Source organism: Ascaphus truei, chromosome 3 (genome assembly GCF_040206685.1).
Source record: "Ascaphus truei isolate aAscTru1 chromosome 3, aAscTru1.hap1, whole genome shotgun sequence".
NCBI lineage: Eukaryota > Metazoa > Chordata > Amphibia > Anura > Ascaphidae > Ascaphus > Ascaphus truei.
In genome coordinates this window covers 433,707,553-433,734,835 of record NC_134485.1, presented here as the reverse complement: position 1 = coordinate 433,734,835, position 27,283 = coordinate 433,707,553, and the positions used below count along the sequence as shown (strand labels likewise).

Below are 27,283 nucleotides of genomic sequence, written 5' to 3'. Positions count from 1 at the left end.
ACATAGGTTTGTAGAACCATATAGTAAATATAATGTTATCTGTATACAGTATATTGGGCTGCACCTCACACACACTGCAGTGACAGCCCATGACCTCGCTTTCTGAACGCTCCCGGCCGCCGTCCCTGACGTCACCAAGATGGCGCTGCTCAGGGCGCAGCGGGCAGTGCTGTACCGCCTGAGCAGTGGACACCGGGGTTTGGGGAGCGAACCGGACCGGGGAGGCCAGGTACTGGGCGGGGGAGGCCAGGTACTGGGCGGGGGAGGCCGGGTACCGTCCCGGGGAGGGCGGGAGAGAGAGAAGCCAGGCGGCACACAGTGCGCTGCACACCCCCTCTGGCAGTGATGGGGGTGAAGTTAAGACCACGTGACTCATTCAGATATGGATGGAATGCCAGTGACTCGCCTGGCAGTGGAGGGGTTAAGTTAAGACCACGTGACTCATTCAGATATGGATGGAATGCCAGTGACCCACCTGGCAGTGGAGGGGTTAAGACCATATGTAAGGGGTGGGGTGGGGGTATCTATAACCTGAATCTCACTCATCTTGATGTAGTCCAGAGTCCCCTGGCACTGAAATGATTAACACCATTTATTCTATCTCTCCCTAATCATCTTCATAGTTACATGGTAGATGAGGTTGAAAAAAGACATGACTGCACTGAAATGGTTAACACAATGTTCTCTCTCCCCAAATATATCTGTTCTCTCTAGACACTGTCACTAATTGTCTCTCTGATCAATATGGCCAAGATAGAACAGTAAATCCTCTCTCCCGCCATTTCCATCCTCACACCGTCATTCACCGTAAGCATAATAACTCCATCACAGCTCCAATACCCCAAGACAGATGCCTAGGAGTCATCTTTGATTCGTCCTTCTCCTTCATCCCACAAATCTCTCACTAAATCATGTCACTTCAACGATATTCAGCCATGTTGTCATAATCCACCCCTTTCTCATCCAGTCCACCAAAATCCTAATCCGCTCCCTCACAAAATCTCGGCTTGACTACTGCAATTTCTCTCTATCTGATCCTTTTTCTTTCCTGTCTTCCCCTCCTTCAGTTCATTGTAAATGCTGTTGACAAACTCAATCTTCTCACACATTGTGCCCTTGACTTTATGTAAATCCCTACACTGGCTAACAATATCACCCTGAATCTAATGTAAGATTCTGTTCTTCACGTAAAAGGTCTCCTCCAGAAAAGCAGCCGCTCCATACATCTCAGAAGACATCTCCAAATACTTCCCCACAGAGCCTTTGCTCTACCAATAAGGTCCTCTTCCCTCATTACCTCCTGCCACTGCCGCCTCAAGACTTCACCTACGGAGTTCCCTTCCCTGCAACATCACTTCCCTCCCCTTCACACATTTAAACATGACCTGAAAACTCACTACATCAAGGAAATTTATGCATCATTCACCTGAAATCGTAAATCTTTTACCTCCTACCTCCACCATAATACTGTACTTCTCATCTGCTATAAAGTAATGAGCATCCCGGCATCATAACAAGCAGCTCTCAGAAACACCCCAACCTTCTTCTGCCCCCTTACCATTGTTTCCATTTTCCCTTCCTTTATAGTTTGTAAGGTCCTTGAAGCAAGTACCATAATTTCCTGTGTATATCCCCCTGGTGAAATAGAAAAATAAAAGATGCACAACCGCAAAGCAATGCATACCAATCTCCAGATGTTATACCTATACTTTTATTCAAAACCATCTAACTTTGAATCGGCAGTGTCCCAGCAAAACATCTGTAAATATTCGCGGTTTAAGAGATCCTGGTCTTCATTTTCATTTTCCCACCATCGTTGCGATTATCTTCTGAATCAGCCTCCTCACAAATTCCGCTTTCCGGACGGAAGGCATTCACAATCGTTCAGTGCTGACGTCATCCCAGGCTTCCTTCACCCAACATGTCACTTCGGAAAGTGCTGCTCGGCGCATTCTTCCGGTCTTTGTATATGTGTGAAGTCCTTCAGACATCCATTTTTCTCACCTTTGCCGTGAAGGGTTTGTTTACGCCAACGTCTATCGTCGGTAGCATTTTCGTAAATCCTCCTGGAATTATCAGTAATTCAGCGGAAACACTTTTGCAAGCTCTTTTGACTTCTGTTTGAATGTGAGGTTTCACAGAGTCCATTATTAAGAGACCGTTGGGTGGAAAACCGCTGCTTTGCATGTTCGATACAGGGTGTCCAACCACCTTGTCCTCATACTCGCGTTCATCCTATGCTTTTCGTTAGCTTCGACTATAACCCTTAATTATAGTTTTCCTTTTAAAAATGATCCAACGTTTCTGAACCAGCCGAGCAAGCCAAAGCAACAATAAAGTTTGATTTATTAAGATTTATTTCCTAAAGTATTGTGTTTCAACTGGGGTTCCTTGGACATGTCCTGCATGTAACTCCCCCTCGGGTTTACCATGGCCTTGTAGGGGTTAATGGTGCGAATCCACATAGTGATACTTTTCCTATAACACAGGATTGGGGGTGAGTCCGCAGAGGCTAAGCCTCATCCTGTTTTGCCTGGAGACAAAGATGTCAGAGGGTGTATAAATGGTGAGTAGAAGGTTCTACAGGTTAGGTTCTTGGAGGAGTTAGAGTAGAGGAGCCTCAGTATATATAGTTAACAAGTATGTTCCTGAATGTATAGGGCAGACCAGTCCCCATTTATTATGTTCTAGATAGGGACAGTGCCCCTTCAGTTAGGGTCCCGAGATATCGCCAAGGTGAACCCAGCAGTTCTCAGAAGAGGAGGCATGCATGCCACAGAAGTCTCCATGAGGGGGAAGCCTGCACCGTGAGTAAGGCAAAGTCTTCTGAGAAGCCACTATAGAGACACCGATGTAAACGTCCTAGCACCACGGCAGGGAGGGTTCCCGGCAATTTTCTGGTCATTTGGAAATGGTACCAAACACTGAAGAATTTACAATGTATCTGATCTCAGACGCGCTATTAGAGAGGTAACGGCAAAACAAGCGGTGACGCTCAAAATGTTCACAGGGAATAGTGCACAGTGAATCAATAAATGTGAATATAATAAGTGAACACACAATGTCCAAAAGTGAAATTAAATTATTATGAGGTACTCCTCCATGCAACCCTTATAAGACTGTTCCAAAAGTCTTCTCCACATCATACCCTCCAAAGGTAAGGGGAGCGGGGGACTGTATCAAAATACAAACAGAACTGTATCGAGTAGTAACGTCAGTGAATGGTGAAAAAAATAAATAAATATACCCTCCAATGGAGGGATATACGTGGCAAAATCTAAATCCGTGGCAAAATCCAAATCCGTGGCAATCTTGATAATGAAGAGGGTGATTTCGGTGATGTGCTCATGTGGAGAGAAAACGCAGCAGTAGTGTAGATGGTAACAGAACATTTATACCACAATAACGTCCCAATTCAAGGCTTACATCAGTTAAAAACAACATAGTTCATGGATGTGCATTGTGTGGTGTCCCGTGGCCCGGGTGAGCTGCAGTCTCACCGCCCGCTCGGCATCCACCGCTCGCCTCCGCGTCCGTCTGTTTGGATCCGGTTTCGGTGCTCCTCATGGTGTCGGTGATCAGAGGTGGTCCCCGGCGCGCGCCGATAATGGTCGCCACTCTTGTTACTTGCGGGCAAGCCCGTGGTCCCCCCCTCCCCCTATGTGTGCGCGCCATGTTGCTCCGGTGCCGTTATGGCTCGAGATGTGGCCGTTGCTCTTCACTATTCCAATGCTCTGATCTCAGACGCGCAATTAGAGAGGGTTGGGGTTCCTTACAATGCATCTAATCTCAGACGCGCTATTAGAGAGGGTTGGGGTTTCTTACAATGCATCTGATCTCAGACACGCTATTAGAGAGGGTTGGGGTTCCTTACAATGCATCTAATCTCAGACGCGCAATTAGAGAGGGTTGGGGTTCCTTACAATGCATCTGATCTCAGACGCGCTATTAGAGAGGGTTGGGGTTCCTTACAGTGCATCTGATCTCAGACGCGCAATTAGAGAGGGTTGGGGTTCCTTACAATGCATCTGATCTCAGACGCGCAATTAGAGAGGGTTGGGGTTCCTTACAATGCATCTGATCTCAGACGCGCAATTAGAGAGGGTTGGGGTTCCTTACAATGTATCTGATCTCAGACGCGCTATTAGAGAGGGTTGGGGTTCCTTACAGTGCATCTGATCTCAGACGCGCTTTTGGAGAGGGTTGGGGTTCCTTACAATGCATCTGATCTCAGACACATTATTAAAGAGTGTTGGGGTTCATTACAATGCATCTGGTCTCAGACGCGCTATTAGAGAGGGTTGGGGTTTCTTACAATGCATCTGATCTCAGACGCGCTATTAGAGAGGGTTGGGGTTTCTTACAATGCATCTGATCTCAGACGCGTTATTAGAGAGGGTTGGGGTTCCTTACAATGCATCTGATCTCAGACGCGCTATTAGAGAGGGTTGGGGTTCTTTACAATGCATCTGATCTCAGACGCGCTATTAGAGAGGGTTGGGGTTCTTTACAATGCATCTGGTCTCAGACGCGCTATTAGAGAGGGTTCGGGTTCCTTACAGTGCATCTGGTCTCAGACGTGCTATTAGAGAGGGTTGGGGTTCCACAGAATTTCACAATATAATTACAGGTTCCTTAATACAAAATAGGTTGGAAACCACCTCCTAGAGAGAGACCCTTTCCATAGAACTCCCTCCCGTGTAAGTCACCCTCTGAAGTCTCCAGTCATACGTTGCGTGGTCTCCATCTCTTTATAGTGACACTTTGTAACTTGTTCTACCCCAGCCCCTGCTTCTTTGCATGCACTTTACCTTGCTCTGTTCTTTGCACTCTTCCTCCCTTTTACACTGCTTAGAGTGTAAGCTCTTCGGGGCAGCCGCCCCCTCTCACATTGGCTGGGATTCACTAAGCTCTGATTAGATCCGGCATTACCTGACATGGCCTTGCGCTGCCGGAATCCTCCCCCTTGGAGTCCGGGTATGAATGAACTTACCGCTGTCGCCAGCACGGCTCTTCCGTGTGCGATACGATGGGACACATGGGGTTATTCTGCCGCGAACGTGCTGTCACATCCTATATAAACTCTGATATATTTGTGTTATATGCAGGGAAAACTGGGGCTATTTACAAAAATCTCACAACTAAACGGTGGCAAAACGGGTATGTAAAGAAAGCCCAGCATCGTATTTATCACAAGTAATCCCGCTGTCAGCATGTGGTGGTTTCTGTTTGATCTGCTGTGGCTATTCTGCACATTTTAGCAGCTTTCGGTAACTAAACGTATTCCTGGCCGCGCGTGAGCGGCGATGAGATGGGTGACTGATTTAATAAATGACCCGTGTGTTTATAGTGAAGTTCTCATCACTTCAACGGTGTGGCTGTATATTCCTATACACACTGAATCCAGAAATAGACGTGTGTTATTATTGGTAACGCCCAGCTCCTGCACAGCTTCCATTGGTTTGCAGCGTGTAACCCAGGCCTGCACAACTCCAGTCAAGGAGGGCCGCAAACAGGCCAGGTTTTCCGGATATCCCTACCTCAATTAGTGGCTTAGTATGACTGAACCACTAATTGAGCCAGCTGTGCTGAAGTAGGGATATCCTGAAAACCTGGCCTGTTTGCGGCCCTCGAGGGCTGGAGTTGTGCAGGTCTGGCTGTAACCCCTTCTCTGCCAGATACAATACAGAGGGGCCTAACAGGCCGAGTCCCATGTTTGCCAGCCGTGTTCCGGGCGTGAAATTACTAGCAGAGGCCTGCAGGATGGTCCCCTGAGGAAGCCTCGCTCGCCTGTCACTGCACCCTCATTAATCACCGCCTCACACACAGGCCGTGTGGCAGTAAGCACAGCAGCTCCTGTGTCTGCAGCTTCCTCGCCTGCGCGCCCTCAGCTGACACATGGGAGAAGCCCCATCAATCTTTCCTGTCAGATGTACCAGCGGGGATCCCTCCTGCCCGCCAAGCTCTGCCTCTCCCCCCTCTCTCTGCACTTTGCCACCTGTTTTGAATGTGCAGATTCCTGGGCCGGAGATTCTTACAGGGTTTCTCTTCTCTGATCCTGGTAAAGAAAATGTGTACTTTCAGACACCATAAACCAGTGTGTACACACACACACACACACACACACTCTGTCTCTCTCTCTAGATTGCAAGCTCTCAGGAGCAGGGCCCCCATTACCTTCTGTACCTGTTTGCGTCTCTCTCCGCTATGTATGTTTATGTAATTGATGTCCCTCTGTACCCCCCCCTCCCCACCCAGTACCGCGCTGCGGAGTATGTCGGTACTTTACAACCGATAACAATAACTACAGTACATAATGCACCCCCTCTCTCGGAGCTCCCCCAGGCGCAGGCCGGCCTGGTGTGCGCTGTTGGCTTGTATGATTTGTTAGTGATGCATGTGCACTGTACAATGCTTTATTCTGCATGGGTCAGCCCTTTATTGTGAGCGCGGTTCTGGCATCACCGACATTAACCATGCTGCTTTGAAGCCCGATTTAAGTTGAAGCGCAGAGAATGAGCCGGGACTCCCGGCCGTTCTCTCCGGATTCGCACAATCGCATCTTTTTCAACTCTGGCATGTTTTGCAAAGTAATCAAAAAATGAGACTTTGGGTGAAAAGCCGTTTAATGTGATGGAAAGCCGCCCTCGCCCCCAGAGTCCAGCATAGGTCAGCGGCTGCGGGAAAAGTCACCGAACCCCACCAGCCGGCAAAAACCTCAGTCGGGGGTGGCCAACTCCAGTCGTCAAGGGTCCAGGTTTTCAGGATATCCCTGCGTCAGCACCGGTGGCTCAATCAGTCCCTGCTTCAGCGCAGGTGGCTCAGTCTTCGACTGAGCCTCTGAGCCAACTGTGCTGAAGCTGGGAGATCCTGAAAACCTGTCCTGTTGGGGGCCCTTGAGTAGGAGTTGCCCCCTTGGTCTAAATGAATCCTCTGCACACTTTTTGTGTCGGATAAAATCGCATGCATGACACGCTTTGGTGCAGGCACTGTGCCCGGCCTGTAATATTACCGCGCGGTGCCACACGCGTGATTTTATCCGACAATAGGAGGGCGGAGGATAAAAACAGAAAAGAACCCCAAGGAATTAAAGCTGAAAGCTGACCCCGCACCTCATTACACACGTGGCAAACCTGCGTGGTTATCTAAGAGACCGGGACTCATTACACGTGGCAAACCTGCGTGGTTATCTAAGAGACCGGGACTCATTACACACGTGGCAAACCTGCGTGGTTATCTAAGAGACCGGGACTCATTACATACGTGGCAAACCTGCGTGGTTATCTAAGAGAGCGGGACTCATTACACACGTGGCAAACCTGCGTGGTTATCTAAGAGAGCGGGACTCATTACACACGTGGCAAACCTGCGTGGTTATCTAAGAGACCGGGACTCATTACATACGTGGCAAACCTGCGTGGTTATCTAAGAGACCGGGTCTCCGTGTTGCTGCTGTATTTGTTGTTTATTTCCTGATATGCTCTTCTGGCCCCGGTAACGGCGTCCCCGCCAGCGCTGAGCGGGCGGCGTTTGCCGCATTAACTTACATATATAGAAATATGTAAGTTCCCGCTCACGCGGTGCATGCGGCGCTCGTGCGTGGGCACACACGCTGACCCGCGTTCGGCGCTTACCAAAACAAAAAACTATACCTCCCCGTGCGCTCAGCTGGCCCGCAATGCCTCCCCCCTGCGCGCGCACGCGTAAATCGGAGGACTCCCGGCGCTCATGCTTGGAGCGCTCTCCAAGCATGAGCGCGCTCTGCGCCAGCGGGGACTTTTATTGCAACAACGTGGTGTATGTTCAGGGAGCGCGGCGGCACCACCACACGGGAGCGCGGCGGCGGCACCACGACACGGGAGCGCGGCGGCGGCACCACGACACGGGAGCGCGGCGGCGGCACCGCACGGGAGCGCGGCGGCGGCACCGCACGGGAGCGCGGCAGGACCGCACAGGAGCGCGGCGGCGGCACCACACGGGAGCGCGGCAGGACCGCACAGGAGCGCGGCGGCGGCGGCACCACACGGGAGCGCGATTAGGAGAACCCCACGTCTCACCGCATAAACAAGAACTCTGCTGTGAGACATCTGTCCGTGCAGCAGGGTGCGAGACAACGGCGGAGCAGACGCACGCTTTTTGTAACGGGATGCTCTGCGGGTCTTTAGTCTGGGTATAAAGAGCCCTGGGGGGCGACTCAATTCCAAGTTGGCATTGTCCTGTGTTTATGTGGCTGCGGCTCTGACAGTGATCAGATAAAAAGCTCTAACTTGCAGCTCAGATACTGTACGTCTCCAGCCTTCCGCCTCGTTCTAACTTGTGGGCAACTGTAGTTTGAGGCTCTGACACGCAGATGTAGCAGGGGGAGCTGCACTATCTCTGGAGCCACAGAGGCTAACTAGCTAACTAGCTCGGGGCAATGCCGGCTCTCTGGATGCGCTGAGCGGGAGGCGCTTGCGGCGGTTACTTACATATATAGATATATGTAAGTCCCCGCTCGGGCACACACGCTCACCCGCGACCGGTGCTTAGGTAAACAAGGAACTATACTTACCCGCGCGCTCAACTACCCGCAATGCCCCTCCCTCTCCCGCGTACAAGCCGGACACCCGGCGCTCATGCTTGGAGTGCTCTCCAAGCATGAGCGCGCTCAGCGCCAGCGGGGATTTAGCCTTATTAACTGTGCCTACTTGGGTCGTAGGTGAATAACCGGAGTCGCCGCGTCATAGCTTCGTTTTGTGTCTGTGCTGTTTGTCGTTTCTTCCCCCCCATCGTCTAACCGTAATGGTTTTATCCAGGATTACAATGATTATTTTATCGATATAACCCCGTGGGAATATATTGCAACGTCCCTAAACGACATACTGTATTTTGCACCTGGACTGGGTGTGCCCAGTATCTTCTGCTTCTGGTTCCTGTCGAAGATTCCTGACGAAGTCGATTGACGAAACGCATTGAATCTGCTGAGAGATCCTGGCAACCGGAGACCAAGCGTGACGCCACATCCGCCCTTACCACAGTGCACACCGGAAGTGTCAGACGGGAACGAGCACACGCGCCGGAGACTGTATGCCCAGAGGATCAGGATTTCGTACAATTCCCTGTGTTGTATTTTAAAATGTGAGTGCATTTGCATTTTGCTAGACATACTACACCATGTTAGTCTTCATCCTTTTTGCATGACATGGAAGGAGATATTACCCCACGGACATAGTAGCGTGCTGAAAACTACAGCACTGGCCAATCATCTCTAATTTGCACCCGCACCCACCGGGTAAAAATGGGGAGATCTTCGATGAATGACGATTGTGGCAGAAATTCCATATTTGCTGCAATTTGGACTCCGTTTGTAAGGATTCTAATGGCAGCCATATTTAATGGCCCCCTCAAAATTGGTTACGTAACTAGAGGTGAATATGTAGTTAGTCTGACTACTGAAAGGAAACTGCTCCGGTGAAATGTTGTGAACCATCTTTACCACAGGATAAGGGGGAGCTAGCTGCATTTCAATTAACCCCATCTATGCCAGAGGGGGCAGGAGTGTTGCTTAACCCCCTCCCTGCCAAAGAGGTCGTGTCTCATTGCTTTAACTCTTTAAATGCCAGAGGAGGTCTGCAAAGCTTTGCCTTCACCTTTTTGTACAGCAAACAAAAACACCACATCGTGAGCACATTCACAGGTCTGCAGCTCTGCCCTTCCCCATTATCTCTTAGCATACAGCGCTTCCACTGCAGCCAGGGACTCTGGGTAATGACATGCAAATTACTACTCCCGTGTCACTCTTTACTTCTTGCCTACTTTTAAAAAGGGCCCCTATATGCATATGTCTGCCACATTACACAGCTTTTCAGCATAGCCTGGCTTAAAGAAGTGCAGAGCGAGTAACCTACTCACAGACAGGTGTTTCGCCCTTTTGGGTCTCATCAGTGTGAGGCTGGTTATACTGGCCTTGCAATGTGACCCTGGATGTGGGCATAACCAGACATTAAAAGTTCTGGTGGGTAACTCCTAACTTACAGCTGTTCAGAGCTTACACCGTGCTGTGTGTGTGCTTTAAATCCGCTACATTATTCTCTCCTAGACCCTCTACAATCTGGCTTCCGCACTGCTCACTCCACTGAAACAGCCCTCACTAAAATAACGATTGACCTCCATACTGCCAAAGACAGAGGTCATTTCACTTTGCTCATAATACTCAACCTCTCTGCAGCATTTGACGCCGTGGACCACCCTCTTCTCCTTCACATTCTCCATACTCTTGGCATTAGTAACAAAGCTCTATCCTGGATCTCATCCTACCTCTCCCATCGTACTTTCAGTGCCTCTTCTGCTAACACCTCCTCCTCTATCGATCTCTCTGTTGGGGTACCCCAGGGCTCTGTCGTGGGACCTCTACTCTTTTCTCTGTACACACTCTCTCTGTGGGTGACCTAATCACATCTCTTGGGTTTAAATATCATCTCTATGCTGATGACAAACAAATGTACTTTTCAACCCCCTGACCTTACACCTGTACCAGACCAAAGTTTCTGAATGTCTCTCTGCGATATCATCCTGGATGGCCCTCCGCCGCCTTAAACTCAACATGGCTAAAACAGAGCTCCTCATACTTCCTCCCAAACCTGGCCCTACTACTTCCTTCCACATTACTGTTGGAAGTTCGGTCACACGCTGCCTAGGGGTCACACTCGACTCCTCTCTCACATTCTCCTCTCACATTCAAACGTTTCTAAAACTTGACGCTTTTTCCTCCGCAATATAACAAAGATACGCCCTTTCCTCTGTTACTCGACTGCTAAAACTCTGACTCAGGCCCTTATTCTCTCCCGTGTTGATTACTGTAACCTCCTGCTGTCCGGCCTTCCTGCCTCTCACCTGTCTCCCCTACAATCTATCCTAAACGCTGCTGCCAGAATCACTCTACTCTTTCCGAGATCTGTCTCAGCATCTCCCCTCATGAAATCCTTTTACTGGCTTCCAATCAAATCCCGCATCTCACACTCCATTCTTCTCCTCACTTTTAAAACTTTACACTCTTCTGCTCCTCCTTACATCTCAGCCCTAATTTCTCGTTATGCACCATCCAAACTCTTGCGTTCTGCTCAAGGATGTCTTCTCTCTACCCCCTTTGTATCTAAAGCCCTCTCCCGCCTTAAACCTTTCTCACTGACTGCCCCACACCTCTGGAATGTCCTTCCCCTCAGTACCCGACTAGCACCCTCTCTATCCACCTTTAAGACCCACCTTAAAACACACCGTAGCTCCATTGCTGATAATTAACACCTCATAGATAAACCTTGGCCCCCTGCAGACGCACTTACCAGAACTCCCTCCTACTGTCTCTGTACGTTCTTCCTACTTACCAATTAGACTGTAAGCTCTTCGGCCAGGACTCCTTTTCCTAAATGTTACTTTTATGTCTGAAGCGCTTATTCCCATGATCTTTTATTTGTATTATTTGTTATTTATATGATTGTCACATGTATTACTACTGTTAAGCGCTTTGTACTTTAATGGCGCTATATAAATAAAGACATACATACATTAACCTGTGTAGTGCCATAGGGTCCTGGCAGATATAGGGGTTAATTCACTGGGGAAGGGGAGCAGCAGCTTTTGATGGATTGCATGCTGACAGTTCATTTACTTTGTGAATTATTACGAGTTTCATCTTCAGAGAAAGCTATTCCCATCATGTTCAGCAGAACGCCATTCTCTGCTCCCGTCCATCCTGCAGATCTGCCAGTGTGTATGTATGTATATGTGTATATGTGTATATATATATATATATATATATATATATATATATATATATATATATATATATATTGTGTGTGTGTGTGTGTATATATATATATATTACACACACACACACACACATACATCACACACATACATCACACACGTATACATCACACACACGGCAGTGACCTCCGTCTTGAATAGTTTTCACTCTAGAAGAGCAGTGCAAGTTTTCAAAAGCTGTATGTGTATATATATATATATATATATATATATATATATATATATATATACACACACACACACACACACACACACACACACACACACACACACACACACACACACACACACACACGTGACCTCCGCCCTAAAGAGCTTACACTCTAGAAGAGCAGTGCAAGTTTTCAGAAACTGACTGATCAAAACATTAGGAAGAGAGCTCGGAATATAAAATACATATATTTTAGTTCAGTTTATCAAGACTTGTAACTTTTTTTTTTACACCATTATTTATTATTCTCCACTGCGTCATATATTTCCCCTGCAATTATCTTCCCGGTGAGGATCAGTGTGAAACATTGCACCGGGCTGCCTGAATACACACACTGATTTCAGAGCCTCCACACCAAGCCACAGAGCAGAGGTCTCAAACTCCGTTCTCAAGGCACACCAACAGGACAGGTTTTATGGCTATCCCTGCTTCAGCAAAGGTGGCTCAATCAGTGACTCAGTCAAAAACTGAGCCACTGATTCACCCACCTGTGCTGAGGCAGGGATATCCGTAAAACCTTGTCTGTTGGTGGCCCTTGAGGACTGGAGTTTGAGACCCCTGCCATAGAGGGACAGCAGAGGGTCCATGGGTCACACACACCGGCCTTAACGGGCCAGATTATTATTATATTAATATTATTATAGACGTGACCCGGGCGGTGAGCGGAAGATTCCTGCACTACGGTCGTGGCTCGGGGGGTAAACCAGAAGCAATCAGTTGAGCTCATACTTTCAGTGTCTTCCCGTGTTCTCGTGCATACACAGAGACCCGGTATCAGACATGGACAAGCCAAGCTCTACGAAAGGTTCGCCCCTCACATACGGCAATCATCCAACAAGTTAGAAGCAGGTACAATATAGATCTGCCGTTCCGGACACTTCCACTGGAGAGCGGTTACAGTTAACCCTTTGAGTGCAGCGCACACGTATAGTCTGACTTGGCAGCGTGTGTTTAACCCACGTCCTGATCATGTGACCGCTCCTGAGATCACATGATCCTGGCGTCACTGCGTGGGTGGCCCCCCCGCGCCCGTGCATATCATGGCTGATGGCGATTTACCCCTAAAAACGAGCGTGACAAACAGGTACATCGAGGTTCTTCCACTGGTGGCTCTGCGGGCCAACTCCGACCCCCGAAAGGTGTAGATGTGGATCTTAGACTGTTACTTATGCTAATTTCATTGTAGACACACACACACACAGTACAGGTGTTGTACATGCATGGAAATTCTTCGAGTACACTCTTTTTGAAGTCTTTACATTTATTCAAAGTTACACTGACATTCTTGTGTCCCTTTTACTCCGAAGTAGCTGTAAACTCTAGAGACGGAGATTCATGTCCGCAGAATCAGATGTACAGTGTTGCGTACATTGTATTTAAGAACAAAGTGTGTGTACACACACATACATACACGTTCATACACACACATACTTATTGTATGTGTAACCCAATAAACGTGGCACTGCCATTAACTCACCGCGGTCCTGGGAGGGTGACCTTTCTGCATCCTACCCACGCCCCATCACTGCCTCGCCCATCACTGGTGCACACATTCAGCGCCTGCGCTCTGTATTGCAGGATGTCCCGCCTCGTGTGTTCTCCGGCATCCAGCCCACGGGAATCCCTCACCTGGGCAACTACCTGGGCGCCCTGCAGCGCTGGGCGCAGCTGCAGGAGGAGTACGGCTGTGTCCTGTACAGCATCGTGGACCTGCACTCCCTCACCGTCCCGCAGGACCCGGCCGTGCTGCGGGAGGGCGTCCTGGACATGGCCGCCTGCCTGCTGGCCTGCGGGATCCATCCTGACACCAGCTGCGTCTTCCAGCAGTCACAGGTCAGTGCAGGCGAACCCCGGGATCCGGGACGAAATGGACTTTACAAAGAGCAGTGGTACTGTGTCTGACGTCCGAAGATTGTGAATTATGTGTAACATCCCAAGAGAAACTATTCCGCCCGTTTTTTAAAGAAAGATTTATACCAGATCTATGCTTAGAAAGCAGACGGAGAGGCGCCTCCTAAATGCTATTTTTCTTTTAATACAACGGAGTTTGTCCATATAAAGTAGTGGTACTGTGGGGTTACAAATGAAAATTATTGGTATTCGGTGTCCCGTAGCATGATCGCTGTCACTGAACTTTTCCCTGTTCTGAGGCTGCTAACACTCAGTGTAAAGTTGCAACAAATGTAACTTTCCCTGTTGGCTTCTCAGCCAGTTGCCTTGGCAACGCCCCTCTTTTCTCAGTTACTTGAGCTGTTCCTGGCTCCCCCTGCTAGTTGGCACTGCCTGATTTTGTATTTCCTGTTAGTCCAGGCTAGCATGTTTCCTTTTAGACCCAGCAGCCAGTGTGGATAGTCACAACTTGCCTATTACTTGGTAAAGCCATTGTAATTGACCTCTCCCTTAGGCCGCGCTTATAGTGCCGGCGACGAGACGTCGCCCGAAAACAAATACATTGCCGCCACCGCGTGCGCTTATAGTGCACGCGACAGCGACGGAGCGAAAATCTGAAGCCGGCAAAATTTGATTTTTCAAGGGCCGTCACGTCACGTGACGGCCCTTGAACAAATCAAATTTTGCCGGAATCCCGCAACTCCGGCGCCCGGCGAAACATAGCTTTCGCCGGTGGCGACGGGTGACGTCACCCGCTGTCTTGCCGTCGCCAACGACAGCACAATAGGCACGGCCTTACTTTTGCCACCTGCCCAGCTCCCCCCAATTTTGTTGTTGTTTTTTACAATGAAATACAAATAAAAGGATTCTGTGTAGTGTTGGACCGGGTCCTAAAATTTTTTTAAACGGGTACCCAGAGGATTTGGCACCTTGTACCCGGCCCAAGGTGCAGTACGGCGTCCTGCAGCTCCCGCGCGGGCTCCACGCTGACGCTGATGCTGCCCCACCGCCCCCGCACCTCTGCTCACCTGTTCAGATGTCGCCGCGGGCTTCCAGCAGGTAAGTAAGAGATACTTTTCAACTACCCTGACATTACCCGGATACCCGGCGCCGGGTCCACTTTCCAGCTGCCGGGTCCCGGTAATTTCCGGTTAGCTGAAAAGCCGCCGGGTAGTACCCGGTACATCACTAATTCAGTGTGCATCTACAGGAAGTGAGTTAAACTGCCTGCTTCTACTCACTTGCCACAGTGAGCTTGAGTCAGAACAATGGCGCTTCCACCACTTTTAAGAAGGCAAGTTGAGCACCCCCACTCTGCTCACAATAACAAATTAGTTCCCTCCTTTCTTTTTGCCGTTGGGGAGTCCTTTCGCTGCAAGAAAAACAATGACAAAGTTAATATCCAAGTGGGCTGTGGGGTCACCCAACCGAAATGTGGGACGTCACCAAGGGAGAGGGGGTTGGAGAAAGGTGATCTGCGGTTTAGCCGGAGCTGGACTGAGGTTTAAATAAAAACATTGCACAGTGAGGGTTTCTGCTGCTGCAAAGACACACCCAATGGTGGTTTCAGATGTTTGCATTGGAAATGTAGTTCCTTTATCTTCTGCTGGTTTTGTCTTCCTTCCATGTTACATACTTTTTTCCCCTCGCCTCCATGCTCCTCTGGCAGGCCGCAAGATAAATATTGTTAAACGCCCGCACGGCATTGTAGAGTGGTTAAAGGCTTCAATCATCGTTATTTCCTCCATCGAAGGAGGAGTCCCATTTTAAAGGGCAAAAAAAGTATATTTTGTGTGCTAAGTGGGACTTTCCCTTTAAATGAAAAGTAATTATATACATAATTTTTTTCCCCCCAAGGAGTTGTTGATTAAAAGTAGATGTATTCTGCTAATACTTCCATTTCTGGGTGGCGTTCTTGAGTTTCCAACCGTCATCTAGTCACACGCATGGTGTATGTTCTGTGAGGGGATCACTGTATGTTCATACTGAAGAACACTTATAAAAAAGATATATATGTACATATAAAGAAAAATATAAATATGTATTTCTATTCTATTTATAGAGAGAAGGAGCGGCTCAGTGAGTAAAGACACTGACTGGCACTGAGTGTGAAGCAGGGGAACCTGGTTCAATTCCCAGTGTCGGCTCCTTGTGACCTTGGGCAAATCACTTTAACTCTCTGTGCCTCAGGCACCAAAAGCATAGATTGTAAGCTCCGCGGGGCAGGGACCTGTGCCTGCAAAATGTCTCTGTAAAGTGCTACGTAAAACTAGCAGCGCAATACAAGAACATGTCGTTATTATTATTTCTGCATATAAAAAAAGATACTTCACCAAAATCAACTGACCAGGCGAGGAGACGCAGCACTCCAGGAAGATGGGGGAAAAAACGGGTATTTAATCCATATTCAAATGTATCCAACATTTCGGAGCATCTCAAATGGAATAAATCCCCTTTTTTTCCCCATCTACCTGTAGAGTTGCGTCTCCTTTCCTGGTCTTTTAGTTTTGATGAAGTATCTTTTTGTGTACTATTAATGTACTATTAATGTACTATTAATGACACATTCACTTGCCAATTGTGAGCCAACATTTTTGTATATATAGCGTGTTTTCTCTTCCCTTTTCCTATATTCGCATATAGATACAAATGTATAAATGCAATCACTGCCTGCTCACTAATGCATGAGACAGAAAGCACAACATTGAAATGAATTGCTGACAAGTTACCGGTATTGTGTGGCCGTTAATAGGGATTTAGCACTGTGTACCAGGTAGCAGGGAGGTTGTATAGGAGAGCGCTAGAAGGGAGGGTTTCAGGGTTATATACAACTCCCAAATAGGGTGCGATTTAAATACAGAGGGCGCATTTTAAAAGTGAAATCAAATGTAGGAGGTGATAAATTATTTTAAAAAATACATTCCACGTAAGAGACTATTTCCCCACATTTTTTAACGTCCCCGATCTGATGATATGAGAGTGAAAAAGTCGTTTTTAAAGTCCCCTTTTGGCATTGACTGAATCTAAATGACTGTAATTGTGAATAATGGGATCTGTGTCATGGATGGCAGGCCCTGCTGAGGGAGAATAACACCTAGATAAATAAGCAGGCTGAGGTTCTCTCTCCCGCTATGTCCTGCGGTTTGAACGCACTCCGTGCCGCATACCTCGCTGTGTAACAGGCAGCAGCCGCGGGGGGGGGGGGGAGGTCTGGGAGTCTCGTTCCATATGTCCAAATAAAAAGGCCCTCCAACTAAAACACCTGACTTCACCCGGGACGTGGGAGTGAGAAGCGGCGTGTTTCCAGGCCGCAGAGCAGTGCACGTGTGTGTGCAAACCGCGTGTCTGTATGTGTTTACTGTACGAGTGCCCGGCTGCACTGTACTATATGTGCAGTACGTGTACAACACTGGCTGTGCCTATGCATCCATAAGTAATTAAAGCAGCAGTGCCACTCAAGTGTGTTATTTTTGAGGTCAGTGGTCTTCCGGCGGCCCCCACTTAATAAATCTGGTGCTGTTTTGTACCCCAGTTTCCCGGCCCGTGGGACCTGATTACATGGACCCTGCTGTGTGTATAGAAGTTCCGGGGGGGTGCATGTGACCGGGCGCCCGTGTAATGTATAATGTCCTCTCCAGGTGAGGGAGCACGTGGAGCTGGGCTGGATCCTCGGCTGCCTGACCTCCATGCCACGGTTACGGCACTTACCCCAGTGGAAGGTCAGTACGGAGGTTTGTAGGTGACGGAGCTTGTTATTAATGTTACTGCGGCCGGGCGGAGATACCTGCAGCGGGCATTGTTCTGCGTCCTGCCGCTGTGGCGCTCCCCTGAGGGGTGGGCTGCCCTTGTTGGACTACGAGAACATAAATGATCAGGAAGCATGTTTACCATTTGTCTGTTAACCGAGACACAGCCGTCTCCGTTACCATCTGTCAGTAACGATATGATTGGTATAATAAACTCTGCTACATGTATCGCACACGTCCCGTTGGCTTATTCAAGTCGCATACTTATAGAAGTGCTGCAGTGTATACAGTAATGCGCAGTGACGCGCAGTGACGTGCAGTGACGTGCAGTGACGCGCAGTGACGCGAAGTGACGCGCAGTGATGGTGCTAAACTATTTATTTATACTATTTATATATCGGGAATCAAAAGCTGGCCATGCAAAGGGCCCATTGTGTGGCCTGCTCGCTACCTGTCTCTCCAGGGAATCCCCCGGAAGCTTTACATCATAGATCTAAACTTCCCAGCCCAGCCACACCTGGGCGCCTGGCTCTACTCTCCCATGTAACTTGTAGTCCGTGTTTTCTGGAAGTTGGACACACTGAGTGCATTTTAATCTCTTATTAGGTGAAGAGCCAAATCCAGAAGAATGAAGGGAGCGTCGGACTGTTCACCTACCCGGTACTGCAGGCGGCTGACATCCTTCTGTATAAGTAAGCGCTGGGGGAGGGGATTCACACACACAGCTGGTGATACTATGCAACTATGTGTGACAGTGTGTGTGACAGGAGGGAAGTAGGACTTCACTGGGACAATCTGCCTCGTTCCATGATCTCTTCCTGCTGGTAAAAGTATGGAGAGTAATAGCACGTAGAGTGTGATGTTAGATTATTATTCTACATTAGAATCGGCGTCTTCCACGTGCAACCTGTGGGGCAAAATGTGTCCGGCAAAGGATGGCAGACTGGCGGCTCCTGCTAATTTCCCGTCCTGAAAGTCCTTTCTAAGCCTGGTTAATATAAATATATATGATATGATAGAGATAACGTGGATGCTTGCAATAATATTTGCACGTGTTCTTAAATTAATGTTAAAGTACATTAAGATGCAATTGGGGCCCTCCTATTAGCCATCTTTTTTGCCCAACTCTACACCTCCTTGTTATTTTTAATGTTGAAACACCGAGTACCGGGGCTTTCCTCCAGAGCCGAGGGAACCTCCCAGAAATCGTCGCGCCTTCAGTGAAGTCATCGCTACCGAGTCCGCGAACGTAAAGGAATAACGGAAACGCGAGGTGGGGGAGACAGTGCCAGTCCAGTAAAGGGTCTCCAACATCACCAACAAAGTCCAATATCCTACGCGTTTCGTGACTCACACGGTCACTTCATCAGGGGGGATTCCCATTTGTAACAAATGGTATAAGATCAAATACCTCACGTAACATCTTAAACCACCAACTACTGACAAAACATAACAGTAGCAACCTTGGATGCTAGAGAAATAAGTAAAACATATATTTATTGACTTATAAGTGGCCAGAGGCTACAATAAGCGGATACTAAGAACTATAGTGATTAAGTTAAAACGGAGATGGTCTTCTACTATATGTGTGATGGGAAACATACCGGCATCAAACTATAGTTATATATGGTTAGACCAATAATACCGGATCACTACGTTTGATTTATACTATACAGACGTTTATACAATACATAAAATCAGTTATATCCCAAATACCCACACACATATATAGGACCCAAATGTCCTAATTCTAAAATAATCATAATTCAACTGTTTGAGCGGTTTCCAGAATGGCTGCACTGGAATAAAACATCGCATGCAAAAATGTACTTCAGGCATAACTTATTACATGACTTATTACATGACATATTACATGAGGGGCACAGAGCTCGGGAAAAGGGGGAGGGGAAAGGATGGGGCGGCTCAATGGACTAATATCTGACTGTGTAACTTGACAAAAAAGCCCCTATATCTATATAGCTGTTTAGCCCGTGTGAGACTGTGCGTGCAGGGATTGGGTGTGAGACTGCGCGTGCAGGGATTGGGTGTGAGACTGCGTGTGCAGGGATTGGGTGTGAGACTACGCGTGCAGGGATTGGGTGTGAGACTGCACGTGCAGGGATTGGGTGTGAGACTGCGTGTGCAGGGATTGGGTGTGAGACTGCGCGTGCAGGGATTGGGTGTGAGACTGCGCAGGGATTGGGTGTGAGACTGCGCGTGCAGGGATTGGGTGTGAGACTGCGTGTGCAGGGATTGGGTGTGAGGCTGTGCAGGGATTGGGTGTGAGACTACGCGTGCAGGGATTGGGTGTGAGACTGCGCGTGCAGGGATTGGGTGTGAGACTGCGCGTGCAGGGATTGGGTGTGAGACTGCGTGTGCAGGGATTGGGTGTGAGACTGTGCAGGGATTGGGTGTGAGACTACGCGTGCAGGGATTGGGTGTGAGACTGCGCGTGCAGGGATTGGGTGTGAGACTGCGCGTGCAGGGATTGGATGTGAGACTGCGTGTGCAGGGATTGGGTGTGAGACTGCGCGTGCAGGGATTGGGTGTGAGACTGCGCGTGCAGGGATTGGGTGTGAGACTGCGCGTGCAGGGATTGGGTGTGAGACTGCGCGTGCAGGGATTGGGTGTGAGACTGCGCATGCAGGGATTGGGTGTGAGACTGCGCGTGCAGGGATTGGGTGTGAGACTGCGCGTGCAGGGATTGGGTGTGAGACTGCGCGTGCAGGGATTGGGTGTGAGACTGCGCGTGCAGGGATTGGGTGTGAGACTGCGCGTGCAGGGATTGGGTGTGAGACTGCGCGTGCAGGGATTGGGTGTGAGACTGCGCAGGGATTGGGTGTGAGACTGCGCGTGCAGGGATTGGGTGTGAGACTGTGCAGGGATTGGGTGTGAGACTGCGCGTGCAGGGATTGGGTGTGAGACTGCGCGTGCAGGGATTGGGTGTGAGACTGCGCGTGCAGGGATTGGGTGTGAGACTGCGCGTGCAGGGATTGGGTGTGAGACTGCGCGTGCAGGGATTGGGTGTGAGACTGCGTGTGCAGGGATTGGGTGTGAGACTGCGTGTGCAGGGATTGGGTGTGAGACTGCGTGTGCAGGGATTGGGTGTGAAACTGCGTGTGCAGGGATTGGGTGTGAGACTGCGTAGGGATTGGGTGTGAGACTGTGCAGGGATTGGGTGTGAGACTGCGTGTGCAGGGATTGGGTGTGTGAGACTGCGTGTGCAGGGATTGGGTGTGTGAGACTGCGTGTGCAGGGATTGGGTGGGAGACTGTGTGTGTGCGCAGGGATTGGGTGTGTAAAATGGTGTGTGCAGGGATTGGGTGTGTAATACGGTGTGTGGAGGGATCGGGAGTGAGACTGCGTGTGCAGGGATTGGGTTTGTGACGGTGTGTGCAGGGATTGTGTGTGAGACTGTGTGCAGGGATTGGGGTGAGACTGCAGGGATTGGGTTTGTGTGACGGTGTGTGCAGGGATTGGGTGTGAGACTGCGTGTGCAGGGATTGGGTGTGAGACTGCGTGTGCAGGGATTGGGTGTGTAATACGGTGTGTGGAGGGATCGGGAGTGAGACTGCGTGTGCAGGGATTGGGTTTGTGACGGTGTGTGCAGGGATTGTGTGTGAGACTGTGTGCAGGGATTGGGGTGAGACTGCAGGGATTGGGTTTGTGTGACGGTGTGTGCAGGGATTGGGTGTGAGACTGCGTGTGCAGGGATTGGGTGTGAGACTGCGTGTGCAGGGATTGGGTGTGAGTCTGCGTGTGCAGGTATTGGGTGTGAGACTGCAGGGATTGGGTTTGTGTGACGGTGTGTGCAGGGATTGGGTGTGAGACTGCGCGTGCAGGGATTGGGTGTGTAATACGGTGTGTGGAGGGATCGGGAGTGAGACTGCGTGTGCAGGGATTGGGTTTGTGACGGTGTGTGCAGGGATTGTGTGTGAGACTGTGTGCAGGGATTGGGGTGAGACTGCAGGGATTGGGTTTGTGTGACGGTGTGTGCAGGGATTGGGTGTGAGACTGCGTGTGCAGGGATTGGGTGTGAGACTGCGTGTGCAGGGATTGGGTGTGAGTCTGCGTGTGCAGGTATTGGGTGTGAGACTGCAGGGATTGGGTTTGTGTGACGGTGTGTGCAGGGATTGGGTGTGAGACTGCGCGTGCAGGGATTGGGTGTGAGACTGTGCGTGCAGGGATTGGGTGTGAGTCTGCGTGTGCAGGTATTGGGTGTGAGACTGCAGGGATTGGGTTTGTGTGACGGTGTGTGCAGGGATTGGGTGTGAGACTGCGCGTGCAGGGATTGGGTGTGAGACTGCGCGTGCAGGGATTGGGTGTGAGACTGCGCAGGGATTGGGTGTGAGACTGCGTGTGCAGGGATTGGGTGTGAGACTGTGCAGGGATTGGGTGTGAGACTGCGTGTGCAGGGATTGGGTGTGAGACTGCGTGTGCAGGGATTGGGTGTGAGACTGTGCAGGGATTGGGGTGAGACTGTGCGCGCAGGGATTGGGGTGAGACTGAGTCCCCCCCTCATTTCAGGGCCACTCACGTCCCAGTGGGAGAAGACCAAGTGCAGCACCTGGAACTGACCCAGGACGCGGCTCGTAACTTCAACAGCAGATACGGCCATTTCTTCCCCATTCCCAGCGCGATCACGGGTGAGTATGACCCAGGGACCCCGCGGGGTGAGTATGACCCAGGGACCTCGCGGGGGGACAGTCCCGCCCCCCGGAACACCAGCGTACAACCCAGGGACCCCGCGGGGTGACAATCCCGTCCCCCGAGACACCAGCGCACAACCCAGGGACCCGCGGGGTGACAATCCTGTCCCCCGAGACACCAGCGCACAACCCAGGGACCCCGCGGGGTGAGTATGACCCAGGGACCTCGCGGGGTGACAATCCCGTCCCCCGAGACACCAGCGCACACCCAGGGACCCCGCGGGGTGACAATCCCATCCCCCGTGACACCAGCGCACAACCCAGGGACCCCGCGGCGTGACAATCCCGTCCCCCGAGACACCAGCGCACAACCCAGGGACCCCGCGGGGTGAGTATGACCCAGGGACCCCGCGGGGTGACAATCCCGTCCCCCGAGACACCAGCGCACAACCCAGGGACCCCGCGGGGTGACAATCCCATCCCCCGTGACACCAGCGCACAACCCAGGGACCCCGCGGGGTGACAATCCCGTCCCCCGAGACACCAGCGCACAACCCAGGGACCCCGCGGGGTGACAATCCCGTCCCCCGAGACATCAGCGCACAACCCAGGGACCCCGCGGGGTGAGTATGATCCAGGGACCCCGCGGGGTGAGTATGACCCAGGGACCCCGCGGGGCGAGAATCCCGTCTCCCGAGACACCAGCGCACAAAATAATGGCTGAGGAAACTAAAATAAGTTGGAGAACGGAAATATCAGCGTATTTATTTTATATTCTCCTTTATAAATAATTTAGCGCTCATTGTTACGGAGAAACCTGAGCGCTGAGGGGAGGGCGCCCCGCGCACACAGCAAGAAATGCAGGGTCACTGTCCCTCTGCTTCCAGGACTTCGCAAGAGATCCCAGGGTTTAGCAAGAGATCCCAGGGCTTGGCAAGAGATCCCAGGGCTTGGCAAGAGATCCCAGAGCTTGGCAAGAGATCCCAGGGCTTGGCAAGAGATCCCAGGGTTTAGCAAGAGACCCAGGGCTTAGCAAGAGATCCCAGGGCTTAGCAAGAGATCCCAGGGCTTAGCAAGAGATCCCAGGGCTTGGAAAGAGATCCCAGGGCTTGGAAAGAGATCCCAGGGCTGGTATTCACTGAAACTTCTAGCTGTGTTCTGTTAGGGAAAATATTCCTGGGGATATTTGCAGGAACTTTGCTAATAAATTTCAGAGGACGGATTCTCGGAAACAGAAAGTGCTGTTATAAGCAGTTTGCTGCCATGGGGTCAGCGAGATTTCTTACGTATCAAGTTACGCTCGCTTCTCTGCGACGCTCCTCTGCTCTCTGCGACGCTCCTCTGCTTTCTGCGACGCTCCTCTGCTCTCTGCCACGCTCCTCTGCTCTCTGCCACGCTCCTCCCCTGCTCTCTGCCACGCTCCTCCCCTGCTCTCTGCCACGCTCCTCCCCTGCTCTCTGCCACGCTCCTCCCCTGCTCTCTGCCACGCTCCTCCCCTGCTCTCTGCCACGCTCCTCCCCTGCTCTCTGCCACGCTCCTCCCCTGCTCTCTGCCACGCTCCTCCCCTGCTCTCTGCCACGCTCCTCCCCTGCTCTCTGCCACGCTCCTCCCCTGCTCTCTGCGACGCTCCTCCCCTGCTCTCTGCGACGCTCCTCCCCTGCTCTCTGCGACGCTCCTCTGCTCTCTGCGACGCTCCTCTGCTCTCTGCGACGCTCCTCTGCTCTCTGCGACGCTCCTCTGCTCTCTGCGACGCTCCTCTGCTCTCTGCGACGCTCCTCTGCTCTCTGCGACGCTCCGCTGCTCTCTGCGACGCTCCCCTGCTCTCTGCGACGCTCCTCTGCTCTCTGCGACGCTCCCCTGCTCTCTGCGACGCTCCTCTGCTCTCTGCAACGCTCCTCTGCTCTCTGCCACGCTCCCTTGCTCTCTGCCACGCTCCCTTGCTCTCTGCGACGCTCCTCTGCTCTCTGCCACGCTCCTCTGCTCTCTGCCACGCTCCTCCCCTGCTCTCTGCCACGCTCCTCTGCTGCTCTCTGCCACGCTCCTCTGCTCTCTGCCACGCTCCTCTGCTCTCTGCGACGCTCCTCTGCTCTCTGCGACGCTCCTCTGCTCTATGCCACGCTCCTCTGCTCTCTGTGACGCTCCTCTGCTCTCTGTGACGCTCCTCTGCTCTCTGCCACGCTCCTCTGCTCTCTGCCACGCTCCCCTGCTCTCTGCGACGCTCCTCTGCTCTCTGCGACGCTCCTCTGCTCTCTGCGACGCTCCTCTGCTCTCTGCGACGCTCCTCTGCTCTCTGCAACGCTCCTCTGCTCTCGGCCACGCTCCTCCCCTGCTCTCTGCCACGCTCCTCCCCTGCTCTCTGCCACGCTCCTCCCCTGCTCTCTGCCACGCTCCTCCCCTGCTCTCTGCCACGCTTCTCCCCTGCTCTCTGCCACGCAACTCCCCTGCTCTCTGCCACGCTCCTCCCCTGCTCTCTGCCACGCTCCTCCCCTGCTCTCTGCCACTCTCCTCTGCTCTCTGCCACGCTCCTCCCCTGCTCTCTGCCACGCTCCTCCTCTGCTCTCTGCGACGCACCTCTGCTCTCTGCTCGCTCCTCTGCTCGCTCCTCTGCTCTCTGCTCGGTCCTCTGCTAGCTCCTCTGTCTCTGCTCGCTCCTCTGCTCTCTGCTCGCTCCTCTGTCTCTGCTCGCTCCTCTGTCTCTGCTCGCTCCTCTGTCTCTGCTCGCTCCTCTGTCTCTGCTCGCTCCTCTGTCTCTGCTCGCTCCTCTGTCTCTGCTCGCTCCTCTGTCTCTGCTCGCTCCTCTGCTCTTTGCTCGCTCCTCTGCTCGCTCCTCTGCTCTCTGTTCGCTCCTCTGCTCTCTGCTCGCTCCTGTGCTCACTCCTCTGCTCGGTCCTCTGTCTGCTCGCTCCTCTGCTCTCTGCTCGCTCCTCTGCTCTCTGCTCGCTCCTCTGTCTCTGCTCGCTCCTCTGCTCGCTCCTCTGCTCGCTCCTCTGCTCGCTCCTCTGCTCTCTTCTCTCCTCTGCTCTCTGTGATGCTACTCTGCTCGCTCCCTTGACTTTCCCCTATCTCTGCTCACTCTATATATTCTACATTTAGCCACAAGCTCGCGCCTGCTAAAACATACAAGCACAGCATACTCAGGAGAGATACTAGAGCATAAAGAAATCTATCACTTGGCAGCCTCTGTCTTAATAAGTGTAAATGACAGCGGCCATTTTAACCTCCCAGAGAGGCAAATTTTCAGCAACCGATTCCTCCATAACTCTGCTACAGAATGTAAGGCGTGCGGTGCTGCTAAAAGCCGCAGCGGAAAGACTTTGCAATAGCGAAAAGAAAGGCGCTAGTTATGTTTCATGTTGTTCAGATTCGCTGCTTTCAATAATGGAGCAGTAATGGGAGACGGCTCAGAGCATGTTGTATTGCTGAGCGCTTTCAGTGTGTTCCAGTTTCTCAGAAGGCGCTTCCGTAATCTGCGAGCGCCCGGCCGGTGGTTTGGGCCTAGGTGTGACGGCGGGACTTACGCTTTCTTTGTGTTGCTCCTTCAGGCAGCTCCAAGAAGATCCGGTCCCTTCGAGACCCATCGGTCAAGATGTCCAAGTCGGACCCGCAGAAGCTGGCCACCGTGCGCCTGACCGACAGCCCGGAGGAGATTGTCATGAAGTTCCGCAAGGCCGTGACGGACTTCACCTCCGAGGTGACCTACGACCCCCAGGGACGCCCGGGCGTCTCCAACCTGGTGGGCATCCACTCTGCCCTGACGGGGCTGGCGCCGGAGGACATCGTGCGGCAGAGCCGCGGGTTGGAGACGGCGCAGTACAAGCTGGCGGTGGCGGAGGTGGTGGTAGAGAAGCTGACCCCCGTCCGGGAGGAGATCCAGCGGCTGCGGGGAGATGCGGGGTACCTGAGGGGGGTGTTGGACCGCGGGGCGGTCAAAGCCAGGGAGCTGGCGGCGCCGGTGTACGATGACGTCTGCAGGCTGGTGGGGCTGAGATGAGGTCCTCACTGGGCTACAGCTGGAGTCTGTACTGTGCCTCGCCAATGCAAGGGGAGCCAGCGCAAGAGCCCACCAAGATGGAACTTGAATGGGTTACCGACTCTATACTTCCTTAAAACAAGGGGAACAATTGACCCGTGGGTCATCTTGTCTACCATTTTAAAGTTGTTTTGTAATCAATAATGTCACAAATTTGGACCCGTTCGCCTTTCTATGTGAAGCGCAGAACCGAATCTCGTGGGAATCACAAAGCAGACGAGGGTCCTGGCGCAGACGACGGTCCATCTGGCGCAAACGAGGGTCCTGGCGCTGCGGAGGTGATCGTCGTTCGATCCTCTGGTCCTTCTTCCTGGTTCTGTGACAATGTCACGAAGTGATCACAACTTATTTTCCATACATAATGGCCCCTCTTTTTATACAATAAAGGGATCTGCCTTTGCCGGCTGTGGAAACGTCAAAGTATTTAGGAAGAGGCTTTTACATTTTGTTTCACACGCTGGGGCTACAAGACAAGATGGCAGCGGGTTCCTACACTCCCACAGCATCTGTATAAATAGTAGAGATGGAGGCGGATGTCTTTTAAGCGGCGCTTTATCATAAGACGCCTTCCTGCCGAGTCGCTTGCCTTCCGGCGCTGCAAGCCGTCTTAGGCTGAGTCCCCGCTGACGTTGACTGCGCTCATGCTTGAGTGGTGACGTCACCAACTCTCCGAGCATGAGCGCTCGCTGTCCTGCACTAATTTTAGAGCGGGGTGTGTGGCTATGAAGGGAGGAGGCGTGTGTGTGTGTAAAAAACTTTGTAACACCGGAGCTTGTTCTTTCACCTCTCTCCGCTCGGCCCCCCGCTTTCACCTCTCTCCGCTCGGCCCCCCCCCCCGCTTTCACCTCTCTCTGCTCACCCCCTCCCCTTTCACCTCTCTCTGCTCACCCCCTCCCCTTTCACCTCTCTCTGCTCGGGCCCCCCCGCTTTCACCTCTCTCTGCTCGGGCCCCCTG

The 27,283-nt window shown here is 51.4% G+C and overlaps 1 protein-coding gene across 2 annotated transcripts; it reads left to right on the top strand.

The window, feature by feature from the left end:
- The first annotated feature begins 115 nt into the window (after positions 1–115).
- On the top strand, positions 116–26,751 carry WARS2 (tryptophanyl tRNA synthetase 2, mitochondrial). Of its 2 annotated transcripts, none has more exons than XM_075592929.1 (6): positions 116–229; positions 13,592–13,846; positions 17,542–17,622; positions 18,256–18,341; positions 22,177–22,295; positions 25,841–26,751. In XM_075592929.1, the coding sequence occupies exons 1-6, from the start codon at positions 140–142 to the stop codon at positions 26,287–26,289; spliced, it is 1,080 nt and encodes a 359-aa protein (XP_075449044.1). In that variant the 5' UTR covers positions 116–139; the 3' UTR covers positions 26,290–26,751. The 2 variants fall into 2 exon arrangements, with proteins under 2 accessions (XP_075449044.1, XP_075449043.1); XM_075592928.1 differs by having other exon boundaries at positions 17,542–17,634.
- Positions 26,752–27,283: the final 532 nt, after the last annotated feature.